Source organism: Hibiscus syriacus, unplaced genomic scaffold (genome assembly GCF_006381635.1).
Source record: "Hibiscus syriacus cultivar Baekdansim isolate YM2019G1 unplaced genomic scaffold, ASM638163v2 tig00110895_pilon, whole genome shotgun sequence".
Classification (NCBI taxonomy): domain Eukaryota; kingdom Viridiplantae; phylum Streptophyta; class Magnoliopsida; order Malvales; family Malvaceae; genus Hibiscus; species Hibiscus syriacus.
Window position 1 is genome coordinate 2,513,087 of NW_024062903.1, and position 22,645 is coordinate 2,535,731.

Genomic DNA, 22,645 nt, shown 5'->3' on the forward strand with positions numbered 1-22,645 from the left:
CACTATTTTACCATTAAGATAATTCATTAATTTTTGTAACTTTGGGATGGTTTGGATTCGCCAAATATTTGTATAGTATGCATTGTTTTGCTGCAGATTGTGTTTTGTCGTCTTTCCAGTCAGGGAAATGAGCTTTGATATGCCTGCAAATGTGCAAAGATATTGCAAGAGAGCATCCATTGCATATTCTTCACCCATATTATCCGGATTCGAAAGTAAATATTTCAAATATTCAAAAGATTATATATTCATATTTATGTCCGAACATTAAAACACCGAATAAGATAGGTCACAAAAGGCAGGCCTTTCGGCAGAAGATAAGGTAAGTGTTTGCAAGACAATAATGCGGAAAAGGACATAATCTGTAAATGCAATACATTTTCACAAGGAAGAAAAGGGGCAATGGCAGAGAAATATGAAGTAATTTGCTCATAGAAATGCTCTTTCCAATGATAATTCATGTGGGGGAAAGAACAGTGTCGGCTACATGGACAAATCTTGCTCTCCTTTTCCCATTGGGAAAACACTAAATAAAAAAATAAAGAATTAGGAAGGCACCTCTTTCCTACATCAATTGTGAAATGTTATTCAATCAAATACTGCTGCTGGGGCTGGCACGATCTGATTCTGCAATAAGAACATGGTTTTTAAAATAATTTCTCTTCACATATTCTCCCTTTTTTTCCCTTAGAGTTCTTAATAACGTAAACACATTATACAAACATAAAAAAAAATTGACATGTTATTAAATTTAAATTAGACACTTAATAAAAATAGCTTCGCATTCAGTGGCTGAACCGAAGGGCTAGTCTCATCCATCAAATAGCATATATTTGTTTCGATTGCTTAACTGGCATTGAAAATACCGTACTGTCCCATAATTATTTCCGTACCGGGAAGGTGACAATGAAGATTTTATTTGCATTAAATAGGATACGGAGCCAACTGGAACTATGGCTTTGTTTTTGGATCAAAGGTCGTTTTGAATGAATGTTGAAAGGGGTTGGGCGAAAGTGGCGAGAAGAATTGAAGATGTTGGATGGTAGAGAGGCAACATCCATGTGGGTTTAGACTTGAGAGAAACTTCCACGAAAAATAGGTCAAATCTGCAACCACCACCCCCATATCTACACTCGTGCCTAACGTAATGCTTATACTATACATCATTTGTCTTTTCTGAGCTTGTAATTTAAAAAAAAAAATTAACGGTAAAAAATATCATCGATAAAAATAAGAATAAAATTATTTTAAGATGAACTTAAAATGCTACATATAATAACAAACTAAATATCATCAATAGTATTTTTGAAAGGTTTGTAGAAAAATTTTGGAATGAAGGGCCTATGCTTAGCTCCAACTCCGATCCATTTTATCATCTAAACATTCGGAAAAGTTTTGGAACTTTGTTTAGACTTTTCAATGCCAAAACCTTCAGAAAGTCATGAGTGGATACAGACAGTGACGGATTAAAAGGACAAGAAAAAAAATCTTTGCAAGATAATCCATGAAGTTCCAAAACACTACTTTATTCTATTGCAGATTACAGTGTTCTGAAAGTGTAGTTATTGTTATGCAGCAAAGCAATTCATAGAGCTGTGTAGAATGATTCCTCGCTTATTGAATATGAATACAAGGTTCAGTGTATGGAGGAAATAAAAAGCTTTTTGTAAATTACACGCTGGGAATAACACTTAACTTGTCCACATTCCAAATTGTTTCGATCTTAATTGATACAGATGTCGATGATAACCTGAAGCACTCCAACCCCGAAATGATTCCGATTTCAGATATTTTGAAAAGAAGAAAGCAAACACAAGTGAGATACAAAGCTATCCTAACTTAAAGTGACTCAACTCGAAATTCAACCTAATTCACAGATAAATGGCATGCAGATCGTAGGGTGTGACCAGACTCTATTCTAAGCTTTCACTCAGAAAAACTGGTGAGACAAAGGACAACATCCAAACCCCTGACCTACAGCATTCCAACAACAAATACAAGTAACTGGAAAGTAGCTCTATGCGCTTCTTAGATTAAGGGGACATTCATGCTTACATTAAATTCCAATGGATTTATTACCAAATGCTTCATATTGGTTAGATTATAGCTAGCCGGTTCATATTGCAGAAACGAAACCATGATTTTATGCAAAGCACGTAAAGCAAAAATTGACGCTTAAAAATAGCACAAACACAGTAGATGATTGATCTTACCAAGAGACAATGTGTAACGCCCCGCATCCCGGGTTAGAAGTTTTGGACTAACCCAAGATGTGTCTTGGGTTAATTTCTAACTTGTAAAAGGTTTTGAACCAAATTAAAGTGGATTGGGCTTGAGGTAAGCTCAATAAGGAGTTAAAAAGGGCATTTTTAATTTACAATCAGAATTAAAGGGACTAAGGTAGCAATTATACCTTTTAAAATTTCAAAAGACTGAAATCTTTAATTGATTAGTGATATCACGTCTGATACTCCCTTTTTTTCTCAACTCTTCCTTGTCTCTTCTTCCTCTCTAAATCTTCATCTTCTTTCTTCTTCTCCTATAAGTTAAGCAAATTAAAGGTGATAACTTTGGAACCTGGCAACCCTAGTTCAACAATACCAAGGTAAGGAGTGAATTCAGCATCTTTAGAATTTTCTTTTAAACCCTCAACTTTAACATTTCACCACGTGAGCCAAGAATGGGTTTTTGTGGGGTTTAAGAGTTTTTCAAGATGTCAGCTCGTTTTCAATAATACATAGGTTTAGAAAGTGTTCTTATTACCTTCTTAATAATTTCTTTCAGCTAATAATATATCCCTTGATGTTTTTCTAGTGAGAGAGATTAGAGAAAACTCCAAAGAAAAAGGGAATGAGAAACTCACCCTTGGTTGAGCATTGGGCGTTTTCAGCAGTTTATCATCAAAAGCACTTTTGACTCAATTCTACCATGTGTAAGTCATTTAGGTGAAATACAGTAGGTTGCATGAGCTTGAAGCACTCTCATGGTAGATTTCATGTTTTAGAGTTATACATATGTTTAAAGCCATATTTATGTTCCTTTGTATCTATATAAAACATTAATGTTTGGGGACCTCACTAAGGTCTTTGGGATAGAAGAATAGGAGTTTTTGCACCTATTTTATGCTCGCTGCAAGTTGAGTTTTGATACTAGAGGGATAGTATCGAAACTTGTTCTTCTTCTCATGAAAATTCGTGAGTTTCTGGGAAAGAGTATCAATACTCTTTCAAGAGTATCAATACTTTGGGCCATAGTTTTGAAACTCCTAGAAAGTATCGAAACTAGGCGGTCCAGAATGTTTAAAAGTATCGATACTTGTAGAAAGTATCGAAACTTTTACAGGAGTATCGATACTCTTGGGCTAGTATCGGTACTTTCAATCTGTTTTGGACAAAAATGCCAGTTTTTAAGGGAATTAGACTCGAGGTACCCAACACTTCAGTATATCCTCAAACAAGACTTCAAACGAGAAAAAAATAATTAATATCAAAATAGTAAAAATAGAATATAGCTAGGTTTACATAAAAGTTTGATGCTTGGGAAACAATTAGGACACTCGAGTTCCTTTTAGGAGAAATTCGACAGTCAGTGGATCCAAGTCAGTGCCATGGCACTTCAGCAAACCGACTGGACACCAGATGCCCCAAGACTCGATGAAGTAAGTTGGTGGGTGCACGTTTCCGATACAGAATTCTGGATATCACCCAGGAGTACTCAATGGTACTTCGGCAGTGCTAGAGGGGTGCGTGAGCTCCGAGATGCAAAATCCCTCAACTGCACCATGATGTCATCCACAGATTAGTAGTACAATATTTAGCATGTTGAGACTTGTGTCACTTGTCACTTCATCTAGTGAATGCATATAATATAGTACAGTTTTCAATGAGGCACTAAGCTCGTAAGCTCAGCGTTCGGAATATATTTTCGTACGCAGGTTCTTAGAGACATATTTTGGGGAACTATCGTCATCAGATATTTCAGTGCAGCAGAATAGATTTTCAGAGACCTTTCACATTACGTCATAAGCGTTTGTTAAATCTTAAAAGAGTCAAGTCGATGCATTTAGTAACAAAAAAAACAAAAGGGTAAACTATATCAGTGACCACCCAATTATAGCCCCTTTTCATTTTGACCACCATTTTTGAATTCTTGTCAATTAGCCCACTCAACTATTTAAATGCATTCAATCGGGTCACCTGCCATTAACATTTAACAGAAGTGCTGACGTGGCAGTTAATAAAATTGATATAATTACATATTTGGTCACTGTTACTTATATATTCTCTTATAAAAAGAAAATTAAAGAACCAAAGAGGGGGTGGCTTGGAATTAAACCCAGGCTACTTGGGATTACAGCTCAACCACTAGGAAGATGCAATCAGGCCACTCAACATTTGGTTACTATTACTTTAATATTCGAAAATTGAGACCAAATTGAGATAATATATAAGTAACAGTGACCAAATATGTAATTATAACAATTTTATTAACTGTGACGTGAACACTTCCGTTAAATGTTAACAGCAGGTGGCCTGATTGAATGCATTTAAATAGTTAGGTGGCCTGATTGATAAGAATTCAAACCTGGTGGTCAAAATGAAAAGAGGCTATAGTTGGGTGGTCACTGGTATAGTTTACTCAAAAAGAAAACCGGTTTTACAGTCTACGGAAATCCGCTCATTTGGACACGTAAACGCGAAACGACACCATCCTATCTCGAATCGTCAAAATTCATCGTTTTCCCCCAAATCTCAAGAACCCTAAAGAAAAGTTCCGGTTTTACGTTCGAGAATGGGCGGCCATGAAGCGGTGGAGGTTGCCAAGACCGTCCTCGAAGTCGCCGACGTCGCATGGACCGCCTTGGAATGGCACCACCATCACCATCACGACGATACTCCCAGAAATAATGAGAACTCCGATCTTGAAAAAGAATTTGAAATCCTAAAATCGGAAAATCGACGTTTAAGAAATCAGCTTGAACAGAACCTTAAACTTCTCCATAATCTATCTGAATATCCTGCTCTATTAAACGATTGTCCTCCTGACGTACGTAATTTTCCTTCTTTTTTCCGTTTAATTTTTTTTATTTTTCTAATTTCTGGAATTAATTGCAGCTCCAAGCTCGGTTGACGTCTACCGTAGATTCTAAAGACTTCTTGACCCGGCTCAAATCACTTAACGAATCCAATACTAAAATTGAGTTTCCATTCAAGGAAGCTACAGGTTCTTATATACCAAATCTCTTCAATGAATTTTTAATTGTTTTTTGATTAATTTATGGCAGAGTAATGCTACTTTACTGATTTCTTTATATTAGACACACGGATTCTCTATAATTATAATAGATACACAAGGATTTGTCTCCATTTTTAAATCAGCTATTTTCTCATATCAATGTATAGAAATTCATTATTAGACTTGTAAATTTTTACCTCATAGGTGGGGTAAATAACTCGCGACAAATGTTGGCGCAGTTGCTTTGCTTCTTTTATGTTAGGAATGTATAAATATTGATTGATTAGCTAGCATGGTGTTTTTTTTTAATAATTTGTTTTTAAATTAGGAGGTGATATACATTCAGCTGAAGTTCTGATTAATGTTGACCAAAAAGAACCAAGTTGGTGGATATGGGTAACTGATGAAATGGTTCCAAGCAATGTTGAAGAGTGGAGTGGAATTGATGATGAGAATTACGTTGTTGTTAGTGAAGAGCATGTTGTGGATGGGGTAGCTAACTTCATGGCAAAATGCATATTGTCGAACCCTAAAGCTCAGGTTTTTAGCTACTCAATCTGACTTTCCTTTTCTACATATACTATGTTCTTATGTTTTTGGAATCCTGGAATTGCAGACTTTGACCCCAGAAGAACTGCAGAAAAGTAAGTTTCCTACTAAATAGACATATCTTCACCCATTTCTTTTTCTTGGTATATTACCTGCTAGTATAAATGTCTAATGATAATTGATGGTAAATATTGAGGTCCCATTCTTTTGATGAATAGGAAGTTGCATTGTGATTCACTCCTTCAAAACTATATAGTGGAAGATGAGCAACAGTGTTGTAATAATTACTAATACATCCCATGCATTTGGCCCTTGACTTGTCTTTTGTTTTCCATGTTTGGTAACCTAAATCTTTAGACACTTAAAAAGGAGTTTTCTGTTTTTATTGATGGTGAATTTCTGCCTTTATTGTTTTCCTTTGATTTTGTTACTTAAATGTGAATACCATATAGTGTTTACTTACTGTGATGAGATTATGAGCAGCTCTGCTGAAAGCATTAGGAGGTGTCAGCAAATTGGAGAAGGTTTTGAGCATTTGGCATGCTGGAAAGTTGTTCTATACGTTGTCAACATGGGGACTTACACTGGCTGGGTAAGTTTCTCTATTCCTTTTACCAATCTTTCTTTTGGTTTTTTGTATTTATCAATTTGCTTTCCATGCTCTTAAGGCCAAAAAAAATGGCATGCTTGTCCCGGCTTGCGAATTTAAAACCTTGATCCTAGCAGCAATGCTTATATATATCCCCTTTTAAGAAGATCAAAGTCCATTATAGTTTTGCATGGAGGATTAAATCAGTAGCCTCCATATAAATTTAGCAGTTGAACTATATAAATGGCACCCCACACCTCCGCAATATCATTTTATATTTTTACCTTAATAAGGATTGTTACTCATTAAAACAAGCATCCCTTTCATATAGAGACGATGTAAACTTCTCGAGTCTTGCAGAATCATTGTTTGAGCAAACTTTTCACCCATTACACTATGGCATTGAACTGGGAACAAGTGTTTCGGTACCAAAGCATCAATAGATTGAAAATTATGTCTTTTTACTGCAAACTTGTACGTATCCAGATTTAAGGAAGATTGGTACTGAAAGATATTCTCGGATACATACTCCGGAATTTAAACATGTTGTGCTAGGTTTTTGTCCATGCTCTTATGTAATTTCTAATCTAATGAATTGAGTTTAACAATATCATTATTTCTCTGACTTTGGACAGGTTATATAAGAGCCGTACCATATTGAAGCTTGCTGCAATGGGCATTAATACAACCGGCAAAGTTGCAATGAAAGCTCTATGAATGAATTTAACTGATGTACCAGTATAGCAGAGAAAAAGTCTCTGAAGTGATGTGACGTTTGGTTTTTCATGTCAATGTTGGTGTGAACTGTAAATGTTGTAAATACATACGGTTCAATTTGTACTATTTAATGGATAAATTGTATTTACCACTCTTATTTACACCATTTCTCTGTCAACACAATTTTCATTTTGCATACCTCACAGATACACGCAAATTTATATCCACCCAGGAATCCAAAATCAACAATCCAGTTGGTAAAAGTAAATAAACTACACCAGATACCATTTTAACATCAAATTTTTATTCATTTTATCACAATATTTTATATTGATACTACATTGAATTTTAGTTTCGTCTTCAATTATATCGTTAGACAATTAACTCTAAAACAAAATGGAAATGTGGACGATAGTTCTATCGAGACTTTATCACAATTTTTAATATTGATACTACATTGAATTTTAGTTTCGTCTTCAATTATATCGTTAGACAATTAACTCTAAAACAAAATGGAAATGTGGACGATAGTTCTATCGAGACGATGACATTACCAAAATAGTGTTGTTTGGAGATATATTGATGTCAAATGTTTTTTCCTTTCATTTTTATCTCTCTTTCCTTTAATCTTAATAAACCTAACTCTTTCTAAATAAAGATTTCACCCATCCCAGAATCCGGCCAGACTCCAGCTATATCAACCGTCGTTCGCTGGTGATGGTCAGAATTTCACAAGAATATACATTTTGACTTCTTTCTTCAACCCAGATCCAAAATTATTTTTAAAAGCATAAACCAAATAGCTTAGATATATAAGAAACATTTCGAATTTATCTTTTGTAAGAGTTGATCTTCTACTGTCCAATCGTGTTCAACCCAGAACATCTCACCATGGCCTGCCATTAATATTGAACTTTCTTTATTATCTATATGCTGTTATAACTTCCAACTTTTCTTCATCTCTGTGATCATTAATACATTTCAATTAATCCCATTTATCTTTACATAACATGAATGAAATGTTGCTCTTCACTTGTAGGTTCTTGAAGATGAGGAAATGATAGTTAGGTATGACAAGAAATTGAAGACACGAGTATGTGCCATGGCAATTTCAACCCATTTGGAAGTGGTGGTGGCATTGTGAAATTCCAACAACCGACGACAATAGCTGACACGGCGGTCAATGAAGGAGAACACTGATCGGGTATGACAAGAAATTGAAGACACGAGTATGTGCCATGGCAATTTCAACCCATTTGGAAGTGGTGGTGGCATTGTGAAATTCCAACAACCGACGACAATAGCTGACACGGCGGTCAATGAAGGAGAACACTGATCGATTGATGCAACTAGAGACCAACAGTGATCGATGTCATCACATTGACGGAATTATCGTCCACCATCACACCATTTTCGAGTAAACCAAAATCTTTACGCATGGAGAAAGGCAATAAAAATCTTAGCAGTCCTCCGACATCTTAATGAAGGGAAAAAGGCAACTGCCCATCAATTGCACTGAATGATCAGAAATCAAAGTAAAAATCAATAGTGCAATTTGAAAGCTAACAACAAGAATGTAAATGCAGTCATGGATAAAGCTACAGACAACAGACAAACCCTGGACAGATCAAAAAGCAACAAGCCTTCAAAACAGAGACGACCAAAATTACAACGAGACCGGTGAGATTAGTTTGATAAGCAAGCATGTCACAAGTGCAGCAGGAAGGGTAGAGACCGAATTCACCAATGTGGAGGCATCAGACATACTTCCCAGTGGGGCACCTGCTGGGCCAAAACCTGGAAGTGACCCAGTAGATGGCACTGTCGAAGTCTTGGGAACAGTTGTTGTCGTGGAACCATCCAACTGAGGTGAAGGTGCTGGGGCAAAAGCCGAATCAGGTACATAAGTAGGCGGGGCTACGAGGGTAGGAAATTGCTGCAGTCCTGCATTTTTTTTAAAAAAAAAACAGAAATTTAAATCACCCAAGAAGCCTTCTATGACCATCTGGTAATATATGTGAATTCCGAAAAGTAAATGACTCATGTTTGACTCCTTGAGATTTGAAGTCATGTACTGTCAGAGAAGCTTAAACTTTCACTTATTTTAACAATACAGAGCATCAGAATAGCCAAGAATTATGCATCAGTGAAGGTAACAAATGAATTCAGTATATTGATGACTAACTAATTATTATTTGATTTCTAGATGCTACAATGAAAAAGATCACAAAAACAACATCAGATAAGAATTATTCTTCGACTCAGTCTTTTTTAATTTGTGAGAATGCAAAAGGAAATAAATATATTCACATCATTGGATTAGAGACGTCCAAATCATGCTAAAACTAAATGTTTTCTTGTCTTCATGCATTTTTGAATCACAATTGAGAACGGTATTTTATAACTTGTACCTGGACAGCGAGGTTGAAGAGAGGATGACAACCTGCAGAACAAAGTCCAGAATTGGAAGGGTTCAGTCATCGTAAAATTAGAACACAGAGATCACTTTTCACATAAATATCAATCAAAGTAAGTAAAAGGAGCAGCATACAAATTGATAATGGTGCCATTCGCATAACCACCGTAAGCACAAGAAGTAACGTTGCATCCAGCACTACTTTGCTGCACTGTAACGTTCCCCAGCTTAAGATTGCTTCCTTTACATTGCATGCTTGAACATGAAACAGCCAACGAAGAAGGCATACAGTACAAACTGCTCGACACAATCAATAAAAGTATTACACACTGTTAGATTTAAGGAAAAGAATCACAAGCGGTTAAAACCTTAAACTATCATACTACTAATGTAAACCAATAAGCTACGAGATGGCTCAATTACTTGCGACTCCCGGGCCCACAGCTGCACTGGACACAGTGGCTAGCAGTTATAGCATAGCTCCCATTAGGAACAATCAATCCATAATCTGAGGCATATTTGGGAAAATTTGAAGCACAAGCTGCATGAACAGAAAGAACCAATACTTAACTTTCACTGTCTTCGTAATCAACATAAACAAAGCAAAAGCATAAAAAGGAAAAAAAATCTTGATTCCAAGGCTGAGAATAGAAATCCACAATAATTCCATCAACTTGAAGTCATAAACATGGAAAATATCAAGTTTGCAGCAAATATATAAAAAGTTAACCCTAGTTCCCTAACTTCATAAGCAAGTATAAAACTCAACTCTACAGCTGAAAATTCAAGAGAATGGCATTGGCTTTAAATGATTAAATCATTGCAATTTTCAATTTCAGTGTCAACCAAACAATCTGCCACAACAAGGCAACTGAAAACTACCTGATAAAGGAACAGCTAGAATATCACCATCCTTAATAGAAGTAGTCCCCATAGCATTAACATTCATTAAATCCGTGATCGTAGTGGAATAAATAGCTGCAATTCCAGCCAAAGTATCCACTGGCTTCACCACATACGACAAATAAATGGCGGGCAGTCCATTATCAGTACCATTAAAACAAGTACACGGCAAAGGAACCACAAGGTTCTCCCCCACATCAAGAACAGAAGGATCAGCAATGGAGTTGGCCTCCCTAATCTGATCAGCCGACACCAAACCGGCATAAATCGAATCGGCAATCGACGAAAGCGTGTCCTGCGGGCGAGTTTTGTACTTGGTGGAAACGGATTTTCGAATCCCGTCAACACAGGAACACTGGATGGGGATCTTGAGGAAGAGCCGGGAAGGAAGGATGTGGTTTTCGACGTCGGGGTAAGAGATATCGATGGCGTTGGCGGTGAGGACCGCAATGGGATCAACCTGGAAGAGGGAAGCAACCTCGGCCACTTTCAAATCTGTGTAGAGAGTGTACCCCAACAAGGCGTTGCAGGAATCGGAGTTCGAACAAGGCTCGATTGTTGATTTTGAAGCTACATTGGAGAAAACTATGAAGCAAAAGGCAACAGAGAAGGAGAAAAAAGTGGGTCTTCGGTTTGGCATTGTAAATAACCGAGTTTTACTTTGCTACTCAATGATGGGGTTCTTCCTTTGGTAATGGTTTGGGGTTTTAGAGAAAAATTAAAAAAAAAGACCCAAAATTTAAAACCAATTAAAGATGGATTCTTTAGCTTCTTTTGAAGGTCCCTAGGGTTTGTTCAGATGAGTTTTACCCTCCACTCTCAACAAAAACAGCACTCTTTAATCTAATGAAGAGATACCATACAATGTAGAAAGTGAGGCTAGAAAAATGGGTGAATTTCAGGATGCTAGGGTTTGGGTTTCTTGCTTTTGAGCAAAATGGGTTACAGCAAGGAGGAAGAAGATGAAGTGAGAGAAAAGAAAAGGAGGAGACAGAATACTGAAAAGGAACAAAGGTGACGAAGAAAGGGCCAAATGTGGGGTTAAGTGGACAGACACAAGTCAGATTATCTATCATTGAGTTTTCAAGTATTATTTTAACCTTTTTACCGTTAAAGACTAACTTGTCCCTGTCCTTTTTTAACTTTACAAAATACTTAATTATATTATAAAAAATTAATAAAAAAATATTAAATTATATTTTCAAAAAATAAAAAATAAAAAATTATATTTAAAGAAGTAATATAAAATTATTTTTATATTATTAAGACTTATAATAACAAATTGATTTAATTAAACTCATACAATAACAACAACAACAAAACCATATTTACATATGCAATGGAGTAAGGGGAAGTAGCTTAGTAGGTTACCCCAACACCAGGTTGAGAGCAGCTTCCGTGAAAGACCTCCGGCAGTCAGAAAATTAAAAATAAAGATAAAATACAATACATGTATAAATAAATAAATAAATACATAGTTAAATAGTCTTCATATGCAGTCATTCATATGCGCGTCTATAAAGGTAAGTAATCCCTGCAAATAAATATCTGCCTAAAAATCTCTGCATATAGACAGAAACGTAAGTCCCATCTAAATTTGAAAAGAGGAAACATGAAGAAAATGATACACAGAAGTCAGCGATAGCAAGCTACGAGAATGAATAATGTCAAAATGGATTAAAACATAAACTAATGCAACACTACTCTGCTACCCTAGTTCTAAGCCTTCATAAATTCCAATGACAGAAACGTATAAAACGTAGAATTCATGGAAATTACTATAAAGGAAATTAAAAAGAAGACAGAGATGTTACACCCTACGGCTATTGACCCACACTACTCGGCTACCCTGGTCTTAAGTCTCCATACATTCCTATCAGAGGTCATGTCCTCGGTAAGGGATAAATCCTTCAAATCAGATCTCAAGCAGTATACCCACTTCCTCCTTGGTCGTTCTCTCCTTCTGGCACCGTCGACTGTAATCGACTTTACCCTCCTGACCGCATCTGACGGTTGTCGCTTAAGGAATGCCCAAACCACCGTAGTCTTTCCTCCCTCAATTTTTCGAATACAGGCACCACCCCCAAGGACATCCTAATTGCAGAGTTTGGTATCATGTCCCACAGAATCCTACCACATGCCCATCGAAGCATTCTCATTTCTGCGGCCTCCATCCTCCTTACGTGATCCTTCTTGATTGCCCAACATTCTGATACATACAACAGCGCTGGTCTTATTGCCCTTCTATAAAATTTTCCCTTGAGTTTTAGAGGCACCTTCTTGTCACACAAAACTCCAGTAGCAACCCTCCACTTTAGCCATCCCGCCTTTATACGGTGTGTAACGTCATCATCTACACCCCCATCTTTATGTATCATAGACCCTAGGTACTTGAAACAATCCTTTAAGGGGAGAACGTGTCCTTCGATGTAAACTTCTACATCTTCATCGTTTTGGTTCCCACTGAAGTTTGAACATAAATACTCAGTCTTTTCAATATTGATCCTTAGACCTTTTTCTTCCAAAGCAGTCTTCTAGGTAGCTAGTCTACTATTCAGCTCATTTTTTGTTTCAGCAACTAGGACAATGTCGTCAGCGAAAAGCATACACCATGGAACACCGTCTGGTGACGCACAATAGATATCGTCCATAATCAAGGCGAAGATGTAAGGGCTAAGAGCTGACCCCTGGTGGAGTCCGATTTCCATCGGGAATGCCTCGGTGTCGCCAACTATAGTCCTGACGTATGTAGTAGATCTACAGTACATATCACGAATCACCCAGATACAAGTAGTTGGGATCCGTCTCGTTTCCAAGGTCTTCTAGATCGTATTGCGGGGTACGCTATCATACGTCTTCTCAAGGTCAATGAACGCCATGTGAAGATCTCTATTTTTTCCTTATATTTCTCCATAAGTCGTCGAAGTAGGTGAATCGCCTCCATAGTAGACCTACCTGGCATAAAGCCAAATTGGTTTTCCTATAGCTTCATGGTATGACTCAGTAGTTTAATACCTCTGTAGTTACCACAATATTGGGGATCTCCTTTATTCTTATAGATTGGTATCACCGTAGACTCTCTCCACTCCTCTGGCATATTGACAGTCTCTAAAATAATATTAAAGATGTTGGTCAACCACTTAACTCCCTCTTCTCCTAGGGTCAACCACACAGAGATAGGAATTTGATCTGGACTGATAGCTTTGTCCCTCCCCATCTTTCTAAGGGCCATTTTGACTTCCTCAATCCCAATCCTACTTATAGGGCAATCATTGGTCGTAGTATGATGGTCGGCAGACCCATCAACGTTACTATCTCTGCAGGGAGAGGCACCGTTATTAAATAAGCCAAAGAACTAACTACCCCAAACCCTCTTAATATCATGATCTTTCACTAAAAGAACATCATTGTTGTCCTTAATAAACCTAATGCTACCTAGATCCTTTTCCTATTGTTTTGTCCTTCCTTGGTGTCTAATCTGTTGTATATTTCCTCGTATGCCTTATCCTTTGCTTTAGCCATTGTTTTCTTGCCTTCCCGCTTTGCCTCCTTGTATCTTTGTTTAGCTCTCGATCTTTCTTCGTCGTCATTGCATTGTAGCAACTCCTTAAAGCAAGTTTGCTTTGTCTTCACCTTAGTTTGGACTTCGTCGTTCCACCACCACGATTCTTTATGATCCTTGGTCTTCCCTGTTGACAACCCAAGGCTGTTTTTGCCCACATCTCTGATGGAATTTGCCATATTTTTTCATAACATATATGTATTATTTGAGTTTGTAGTTCCAAAACCTGTATGAGACAAAACCTTACTCCTAAAGTCATCAGTTGTCGCTCCATGTAAGTTCTTCCAAAGGATCCTAGGTTTACCTAGTGTATCTGTTGAAAACATTTTTATATTTCGATATAACAAATTAAGTTAAATGAATTTTAAGATTTTGAAAATAATTTTCTAAGTATATTCGATATAACTATTCGAATATCAAAACATTACTCCAAATCTTTCAAAAATCATTTTTAATCCTTACTCAAGTGTAAAATTAAGTTTTAATCTTAAAACAATTTCAAAATAATTTTACAAAGTATTTCGAAACATTTTAAAGCCAAAAATTCCAGATTGCTCAGAGGGAACCGATTCCCCCCCAAGGGGGTACCGATTCCCCCCTGAATGATTTGGCTCCGAGAATTCCAGTATGCTCGGAGGGAACCGATTCCTCCCCAGGGGGTACCGATTCCCCCCTTGTATAACGGTCGAAATATTTGAATTTTACACTTAGGGAACCGATTCCCCATAGGGGGTACCGATTCCCCCCCCCCCCCACGCTCCAAGCTATTTTATTAATTGTTTTCACACTAAAACGGCTATATGATCTTCACTAATCATCCCCAACGTTCAAAAGTGATTCAAGGTGTATTTAAACAAGTTCTGAAGTCTTTGATCAACAAGAAATCATAGAGAAACAAGAATGAAAGCATCAAACACCAAGTTTGTGCAAATCAAGCCAATTTTCCTTTCAATATTCATTTTGCTTTCAAAGAACACCATTTGTGCTCATTTGTAATTACTTGTGAGTGTTCTAGAATTGTGCAAACATCTTACCTTGTGAGGTTTTCCTTGTAAGTTTGCAAATTTGTAATCTTCTCTTTGGGAAAGAGTGTTCTCAAGAATTGGGGTATATTCTTGAGGGTGTTGTAAGGTTATCTCTTTGGCCTCAAAAGAAAGAACAAATTAGTGAATTTGTTGGAAAATACTTAGTATGGATAGCTAAGGTAGTGGACGTAGACTTTGATTGAGAAAGTCGAACCACTCTAAATCGCTATGCAATTACTTTCAATTTTCTGCAAAAGCTTCCACCAAATTTTTAATTGCCAATTCACCCCCTCTTGGCCAATTCCGTCAATCGATTAACTCAACAATTGGTATCAGAGCCTAATTCATTTGAAGGTTTAATCGCCTCTTGAGTCGATTCGGGAAGAGTTATATCGATAATCAAAGTCATCAATGGCCTCCGCTTCAAACTTTAACTCCGGTCTCGATTCGATACCCGTCAACAAGCCTCCCTTTCTTCAATGGAGCTAACTATGCCTATTGGAAGAATAGAATGATGTACTTCATTCAAGCAAGTGACATGGGAGTATGGAATGTCGTAGTAGAAGGATACATCAAGCCTCTCACTCATCCAAGATTGTGGAGTGAAGGAGAGACAAAAATGTTCCAGCTCAACTCCAAAGCAATCCATATCATTTTTTGTACTCTTGGACCAGATGAATACGAAAGAGTTTCATCGTGTACAACCACCAAAGAAATATGGGAAAAACTTCAAGTCACTCATGAAGGTACCGATGAGGTAAAGAAATCTAAAATTAGTATTCTAACGCATAGCTATGAAAATTTCAGGATGAAACCGAATGAAGATATCAAAGCTATGACGGATAGATTTTCAACAATTGTCAATGGTCTCAAGTCATATGGAGAGATCATTTCAAATGAAAAGCTTGTGAGAAAGTTATTCTACTCCCTCCCAAAATCGTGGTAATCAAAGAAGACGGCAATCATCGAGTCTAAGGACTTAACGTCCTTAACTTTTTAAGAGCTAATTGGGTCACTCCTCACTCATGAAATGATTCTTGAAGATGAGGTGGACCTTGATAAGATTGAAGAGACACCAAAGGAGAAGGAGAAGGAGAAGAAGAAAAACATTGAAATTGCTCTCAAATCCATAAAAGATGAGAGTGATTCGGATGAAAATAACGATAACGAGGAAATGACATTGTTTGCCAAATGGTTCAGAAAAATGATGAGACCTTACCGAGGAAGAAATTTCAAACAAAATGAAGGCCTCAAAAATGAACCAAAAGAGAAGGACCCAATCATTTGCTATGAATGCAAAAAACCGGGGCATGTCAAATATGATTGCCCACAATTAAAGAGAAAGGGTCAATCAAAGAATAAGCACAAGGCTCATGTGGCTACATGGAGCGACGAAGAAGGTTTCGACGAAGAGGAACAAGAAGTAGCAAACTTGTGCTTGATTGTATTCAGGGAAGATTCTAAGGTAACCTCTAACTCATCTGATTTTGATGATTTATCCTATGATGAGCTATTAGAGGAATATAATGGGTTGGCCTCAGATTATGAGAAATTGTTTTTAAAATATAAAAATGATGTTTCAAAATTGAAAAATGAAAATAAGCTCATATCCAAAACCAACAACAATCTTGAAAGTAAGATCAAAGATTTGCAAATCAAACTAGAAGAGTTTGAAAAGAAAAATTTAGATTTGCAAAATTTACTTTCAAAGGTCAATGATGATCATCAAAAGAAAATTGATGATCTTAAAGCTTCTTTTGATAAAGTTGGAACAAAACGTTTTGAATATGGAGAAAATTCTAAATCCAACTTTGTTGGAAAAAGTTTTAAAAACTAAAATCATAGAGGTCCCCAAAAAACCTCTAATGGAAAAATCGTTAGAAGTATATGGGTTCCTAAAGAGCTCATTACTACTAAAGATAAGGATATCCTACACAAATGGATACCTAAGAGGTCTAGAATTTTGGAAACTAATGAATATGGACCCAAAAGAATTTGGGTACCAAAAATTAGAAATTAATCTATGTTTGTAGGAAAATGAGCATTGTTACAAGGCATGAGAAACAAATTCAAACTCATGGTACCTTGATAGTGGATGCTCAAGACACATGATCGGGGACAAAAGCCGGTTCATTAAGCTTAACGCAAAAAATGGAGGAGAAGTGACTTTTGGTGATGATTCAAAAGGTCACATTGAAGGTATTGGTACTATTGGTAATACCTCTTCCATACAAATTAAGAATGTTTTATATGTGAATGGATTAAAGCATAATATATTAAGTATTAGTCAATTTTGTGATAAGGGATTCAATGTCATGTTTGATGTTAATGGTTGTAAAGTCATTGACATTGCATCTAATCAAATTATACTTGTTGGTCATAGAATAGGAAACATATACATGGTGCATTTAGATTCTATTGATATGACTAATTTGTGCCTAGTTGCTAAGGATGAACATGATAGTTGGTTATGGCATAGGAGACTAAGACATGCTAGTATGAGTGTTTGCAACGACTAATTCAGGTGATTTAGTTCGAGGGTGCCTAAGCTTAAATTTGATAATGATAAAATCTTGATGCTTGTGCTAAAGGAAAACAAAAGCGAATTTCTTTTAAATCCATTAATGACGTATCAACTAGTAGAGTATTACAATTGATCCATATAATCTTTTTGGACCAACTAGGACTACTAGATTGGGTGGAAAACAATATGCGTTTGTCTTGGTAGATGACTATTCTAGATATATTTGGGTTCTATTTTTAAGTACTAAAGATGGAGCATTAGAACAATTCATCACGTTTTGAGTGATCATGGAACTGAATTTGAAAATCTTGGATTTACTGAATTTTGTAACTCTAACGGTATTAGCCATAATTTTTCAGCACCTAGAACCCCTCAACAAAATGGAGTTGTTGAAAGGAAAAATCGAACTTTAGAAGAAATGGCTAGAACCATGCTTTGTGAAAATAATTTGCTAAAATATTTTTGGGCGGAAGCCACAAATACCGTTTGTTATGTTATAAATCGAGTAATGATTAGGCCAATTTTAAAGAAAACTCCATATGAAAATTTCAAAAATAAAAAGCCTAACATTAGCTATTTTCATCCTTTTGGATGTAAATGTTTTGTTTTAAACAACGGTAAGAGAACCTTGGCAAATTTGATGCTAAAGTGATGAAGGAATTTTTATGGTTATTCCTTAAATTCTAAAGCTTATCGAGTATTTAATAAAAGACTTTAGCTGTAGAAGAGTCTATACATGTTGTTTTCGATGATAATCCCCTTCCGAGGAAGGATTCTTGTGTGAATGATGATGTAGGTGTTATAAATACAAATGACGTTAGACATGACGTTGGAGAACCATCATCAAAGGAAGAAACAACAAATGAGGAAACTCATGATCCTTTTGAGAATCCAATCATTGAAGAAAGGGAAGTATCTTATCCAAGAGAGTACAACTATGTCAAGGATAGTGAAATTATAGGTGATCCATCCAAAGGGGTAACAACTCGATCTTCTCTTAGAAATATTTATAATTATATTGCATTTATCTCATGCATAGAGCCTATGAATATTAAAGAACATTAAATGATGAACATTGGATTATGGCTATGCAAAGAAGAGTTAAATCAATTTGAGAGAAGTAAGGTATGTACATTAGTTGAAAGCCTAGTAATAAATCTACTGTAGGTACTAGATGGGTATTTAGGAATAAGCTTGATGAGAGTGGTAATATTGTGAGAAACAAGGTTAGACTTGTTGCTCAAGGGTATACTCAGAAGAGGGCATAGACTATGATGAAACATACGCTCCCGTAGCTAGGATGGAAGCAATTAGAATGTTATTAGCATTTGCTGTTTTCATGAATTTTAAATTATATCAAATGGATGTTAAAAGTGCATTTTTAAATGGTTTTATAAAGGAAGAAGTGTATGTGGAACAATCTCCAGGTTTTGAAAATTCAAAATTTCCGGACCATGTTCTTAAATTGACAAAAGCTCTTTTGGTTTAAACAAGCTCTTAGAGCTTGGTATGAAAGATTGTCAAATTTTTTTAATTGAAAAAGGTTTTCAAAAGGGAAGGTTGACACTACATTGTTTTTAAAGCATAAAGGTAAAGATTTATTAGTAGTTTAAATTTGTTGATGATATAATATTTAGTTCTACTAATGATGTTCTTTGCCAAGAATTTTCTAAGCTAATGCAAAGTGAGTTTGAGATGAGCATGATGGGGGAGCTCTCATTTTTCTTGGACTCCAAATCAAGCAAAGAAAAGATGGTATCTTCATCAATCAAGCTAAGTACGTCAAAGATATACTCAGAAGTTGGACTGGAAAATGGGAAACCTCATGACACTCCAATCAGCTCTTTAACAAAGCTTGACTTAGATGAATGAGGTAAATGCGTAGATATTAAATTATATAGGTCAATGATTGGATCTCTACTTTATCTAACTACAAGTAGAACAGACATTATGTTTAGTGTTTGCTTATGTGCTAGATTTCAATCATGCCCTAAGGAATCACATTTACTAGCTGTTAAGAGAATCTTTAGATACCTTAAAGACACTCCTAGTTTAGGACTTTGGTATCCTAAAGACTTTAGCTTTAGCTTGCATGCTTTTTCTGATGCAGATTATGGAGGATGCAAATTAGATAGGAAAAGCACCTCCGGTACTTGCCAATTCCTTGGAAATATGCTGATTTCTTGGTTTTCAAAGAAACAAAATTGTGTTATATTATCTACTACTGAAGCCGAATACATTTCAGCTGGTAGTTGTTGTGCACAAGTTTTATGGATGAAACAAAAACTTTTTGAGTATGAAATTGAAGTTGGTACTATTCCTATCAAGTGTGACAATACTAGTGCTATTTGTCTCACTAAAAATCCCATTCAACACTCTAGAACTAAGCACATTGAAATAAAACATCACTTCATTAGAGACCATGTCACTAAGGAAGATGTAGTTCTAGAATTTGTGGATACTTTGCACCAATTAGCGGATATCTTTACAAAACCTTTAGACAAGGAAAGATTTTGGACACTTAGGAGAGAATTAGGTTTGACCAACCTATCTTCACTTAGTGTTTAAAATAATTTTAGCACTTTTTAATTATAAATGAAAAATGCTTATAATAGTAATTTTTGTTTGCATTCATTGCTATTAGTTAGGGGGAGTTTATGATTCTTGATGAAAAATTAATTTTATGTTCAAATATCGTTTAAAGATTAATTTAATTGTTTAAACATGATTAATTTTCAATATATGAGTTGCCAATACCACTAGAGGAAATTAATTTAGTATTTTGGGTGTTTAAAATTGGATTTTAGCATTTTGGTGCAGAGGGAATCGATCCCCCCTTGAGGGACCGATTCCCCCTTTGAAGGGGAACGATTCCCCCCACAAGGGGAATCGATACCCCCTGGGGTTCTGGATATACACGGGCAGAACCCTTCAAAACTTCAAACCCTCTTCTTTTCTCTTCCTTGTCGCCTATCAGTCCTCTACTCTCTCAAATCTCCATTTTTGCCTCAAATTAACGTTCTTAATCGGAATTCATTTTGCCTCAAATTAACGTTCTTAATCGGAATTCACTTCAAATATCATCTTCTAAACCTGTTGGAATCAAAAAACGTGCAAACTTCATCTAATCTCACTCAAATCCGAAATCCTTCAAGGTATTTTTCCAAACTTCTATTTCATCATTTATGAACATATAACTAGTTTTAATTAGTTCTAGGATGAACTTTAGATCGGGCATTGAGTGTTTAGTGATTACAAACTAGATATCACAACTAATTTCATCAAAAACACAAGAATTTTCCAAAAATTTTTAAATTTTCGAAATTAAAAAAAATGTTGATTTTCAAATTATTGTGTTTTGATTGAATTATGTTGTTGTTATGAAAACTATACATATATTGTTTCTCAAAACCGTATTTTTCAAAAGTTTTCAAAAACTTTGCCCATTAGGATTGATTTAGAGAACCTTGAAATATTGAGGACTCAATTGAGTTTTGGGATTGATTGAATTGCATACATGTGTTTTCTAAATTGCAGGTTATCCATTCTATTCTGATTTCCTAAACCATATCTAATCCTAAACGTGCTAGGTCATCATCTAGTCCCTCACACCGTCAACCAAATCCACTTCCAAATCCTCAAAATCCAATTCCTAATCCTAATCCCATTGATCCTAATTTGACTATCCAAAATTCGTGCTTCAATCATCCTAGTCCTAGAAATCATCGTTTTTGGTATTATCAATATTTCGACTCTTACAAAATCCGGGAAGAACGTATTCCTTCTCGTCAAGCTATGTTAGATATTAATTTTAAATATCTTCCTCTTTTACAAGAGTGGAAACTTGACAAACTTTTTGATCTTGAACCAATTGTCTACCATCAACTTGTTCATATTTTCTACTCTAATGCCGTTTGTGTTAAAAACCAAACTGAAACTGAAACCATAGGAATTCGTTCCTACCTCCTAGGACAATTCTTATATATTGACTCGGCTTACATAGCCAATACATTCGGATTAGATAACGATGGTATTTCAAATGAAAAACAAATCTTAGGATCTCGTTATAAAAAAATAGATAGTGCAAGTGTCTTAGACCTTCATGAACGTTTTCTTCATCTAATGATTTCTTGGTGGTTTCGACCATCCGGAGGTCGTTATTCTACTCTTAGAGCCTTAGATCTTTGGTGGTTACATTGTTTCGAGAACAATATTAAAATAAACCTACCTCAGATTATTTTTGCTGAAATTGTTGAAACCGTAAATCTTGTTCCTAACAAGAAGCTATGTTCATCTCTAGTTTACGGTTGCATTTTGAGTAATCTGTTTTCCAAAGCTGGGCTTAGAGTCGGTCTAGATGTCGTTTTTCCCCTTAAGAAACAAATTAATCTTCTTTCCTTAACGAGAGCGGGATGGATAAAGGATAAGGAAACCGGTGAATAGGTTCGATCTTCTGCAAATACTCCGGGAGCTAGTTCTTCACGAGCTCCACCAGAAGCTGATGACGATCTCGAGCTTGAGCAATTAATGCGAGATATCGATGAAGCCGAAGATGAGCCTGAGCAGCTCGAGAAGCAAGCACAACAAACTCATCAAATACCTCCATATTTTCAATCCTTTATGGAGACATTCGATTTCCGATATGCTACCATGGATTCGCGCTTTAATTCTATAGAGTCTCATTTATCCACAATGGGAGCTCAACAATTAGAAATTCTTCGGGAGATGCGTGCAAACAACGAAACAACCAACACGCGTATTATTGAACTCACTCACGAAATGGCCGTTATGCGAGCTCGTTTTCCTCCTCCTGATCCGGATATGTGATTATATGTTTTGCTTTGAACTCCAAACTTATTGTTTTAATTTTTTTTTGAATGTTTGAATTTGTGGATTGATTGATTTTGAATTTGTTTGGATTTATGGATGATGTGAACTTATATATTTGGTGTGATTTATTCATTATTGCATCATTTACATAGCAATATGACCAATTTTTCCATGTCACATTAATTATGAATATTGATTATGGAACTAATGGCTAACGTTTCTCTTGCTTGTGATCTTAGCATCTTAATCTATATATAATCAATTGGCTAAATAATTTCAAAAACTTGTTTAAATT

The 22,645-nt window shown here is 35.9% G+C and overlaps 2 protein-coding genes across 2 annotated transcripts; one reads left to right on the top strand and one right to left on the bottom strand.

Moving 5' to 3' along the window:
- The first annotated feature begins 4,695 nt into the window (after positions 1–4,695).
- LOC120145866 lies at positions 4,696–7,192 on the top strand. The gene is made up of 6 exons (XM_039159588.1): positions 4,696–5,046; positions 5,115–5,223; positions 5,564–5,775; positions 5,852–5,879; positions 6,268–6,376; positions 7,009–7,192. The coding sequence occupies exons 1-6, from the start codon at positions 4,792–4,794 to the stop codon at positions 7,088–7,090; spliced, it is 795 nt and encodes a 264-aa protein (XP_039015519.1). The 5' UTR covers positions 4,696–4,791; the 3' UTR covers positions 7,091–7,192.
- Positions 7,193–8,570: 1,378 nt separating this feature from the next.
- On the bottom strand, positions 8,571–11,384 carry LOC120145881 (lysM domain-containing GPI-anchored protein 1-like). Its single transcript, XM_039159600.1, has 5 exons — positions 10,389–11,384; positions 9,930–10,047; positions 9,642–9,803; positions 9,502–9,533; positions 8,571–9,034 (listed from the first exon to the last, which is right to left on the bottom strand). The coding sequence occupies exons 1-5, from the start codon at positions 11,047–11,049 to the stop codon at positions 8,757–8,759; spliced, it is 1,251 nt and encodes a 416-aa protein (XP_039015531.1). The 5' UTR covers positions 11,050–11,384; the 3' UTR covers positions 8,571–8,756.
- Between the last annotated feature and the right edge of the window lie 11,261 nt (positions 11,385–22,645).

Coding starts and splice junctions, on each gene's coding strand:
- LOC120145866 (XM_039159588.1), top strand. CDS start 4,792: ATGGGCGGCCATGAAGCGGTGGAGGTTGCCAAGACCGTCCTCGAAGTC. Junction 5,224..5,563: donor TCCATTCAAGGAAGCTACAG/GTTCTTATATAC, acceptor TTTTTAAATTAG/GAGGTGATATACATTCAGCT. Junction 6,377..7,008: donor TGGGGACTTACACTGGCTGG/GTAAGTTTCTCT, acceptor GACTTTGGACAG/GTTATATAAGAGCCGTACCA.
- LOC120145881 (XM_039159600.1), bottom strand. CDS start 11,049: ATGCCAAACCGAAGACCCACTTTTTTCTCCTTCTCTGTTGCCTTTTGC. Junction 9,804..9,929: donor TGTGGGCCCGGGAGTCGCAA/GTAATTGAGCCA, acceptor TGTGTCGAGCAG/TTTGTACTGTATGCCTTCTT. Junction 9,035..9,501: donor TCTTCAACCTCGCTGTCCAG/GTACAAGTTATA, acceptor AAAAAAATGCAG/GACTGCAGCAATTTCCTACC.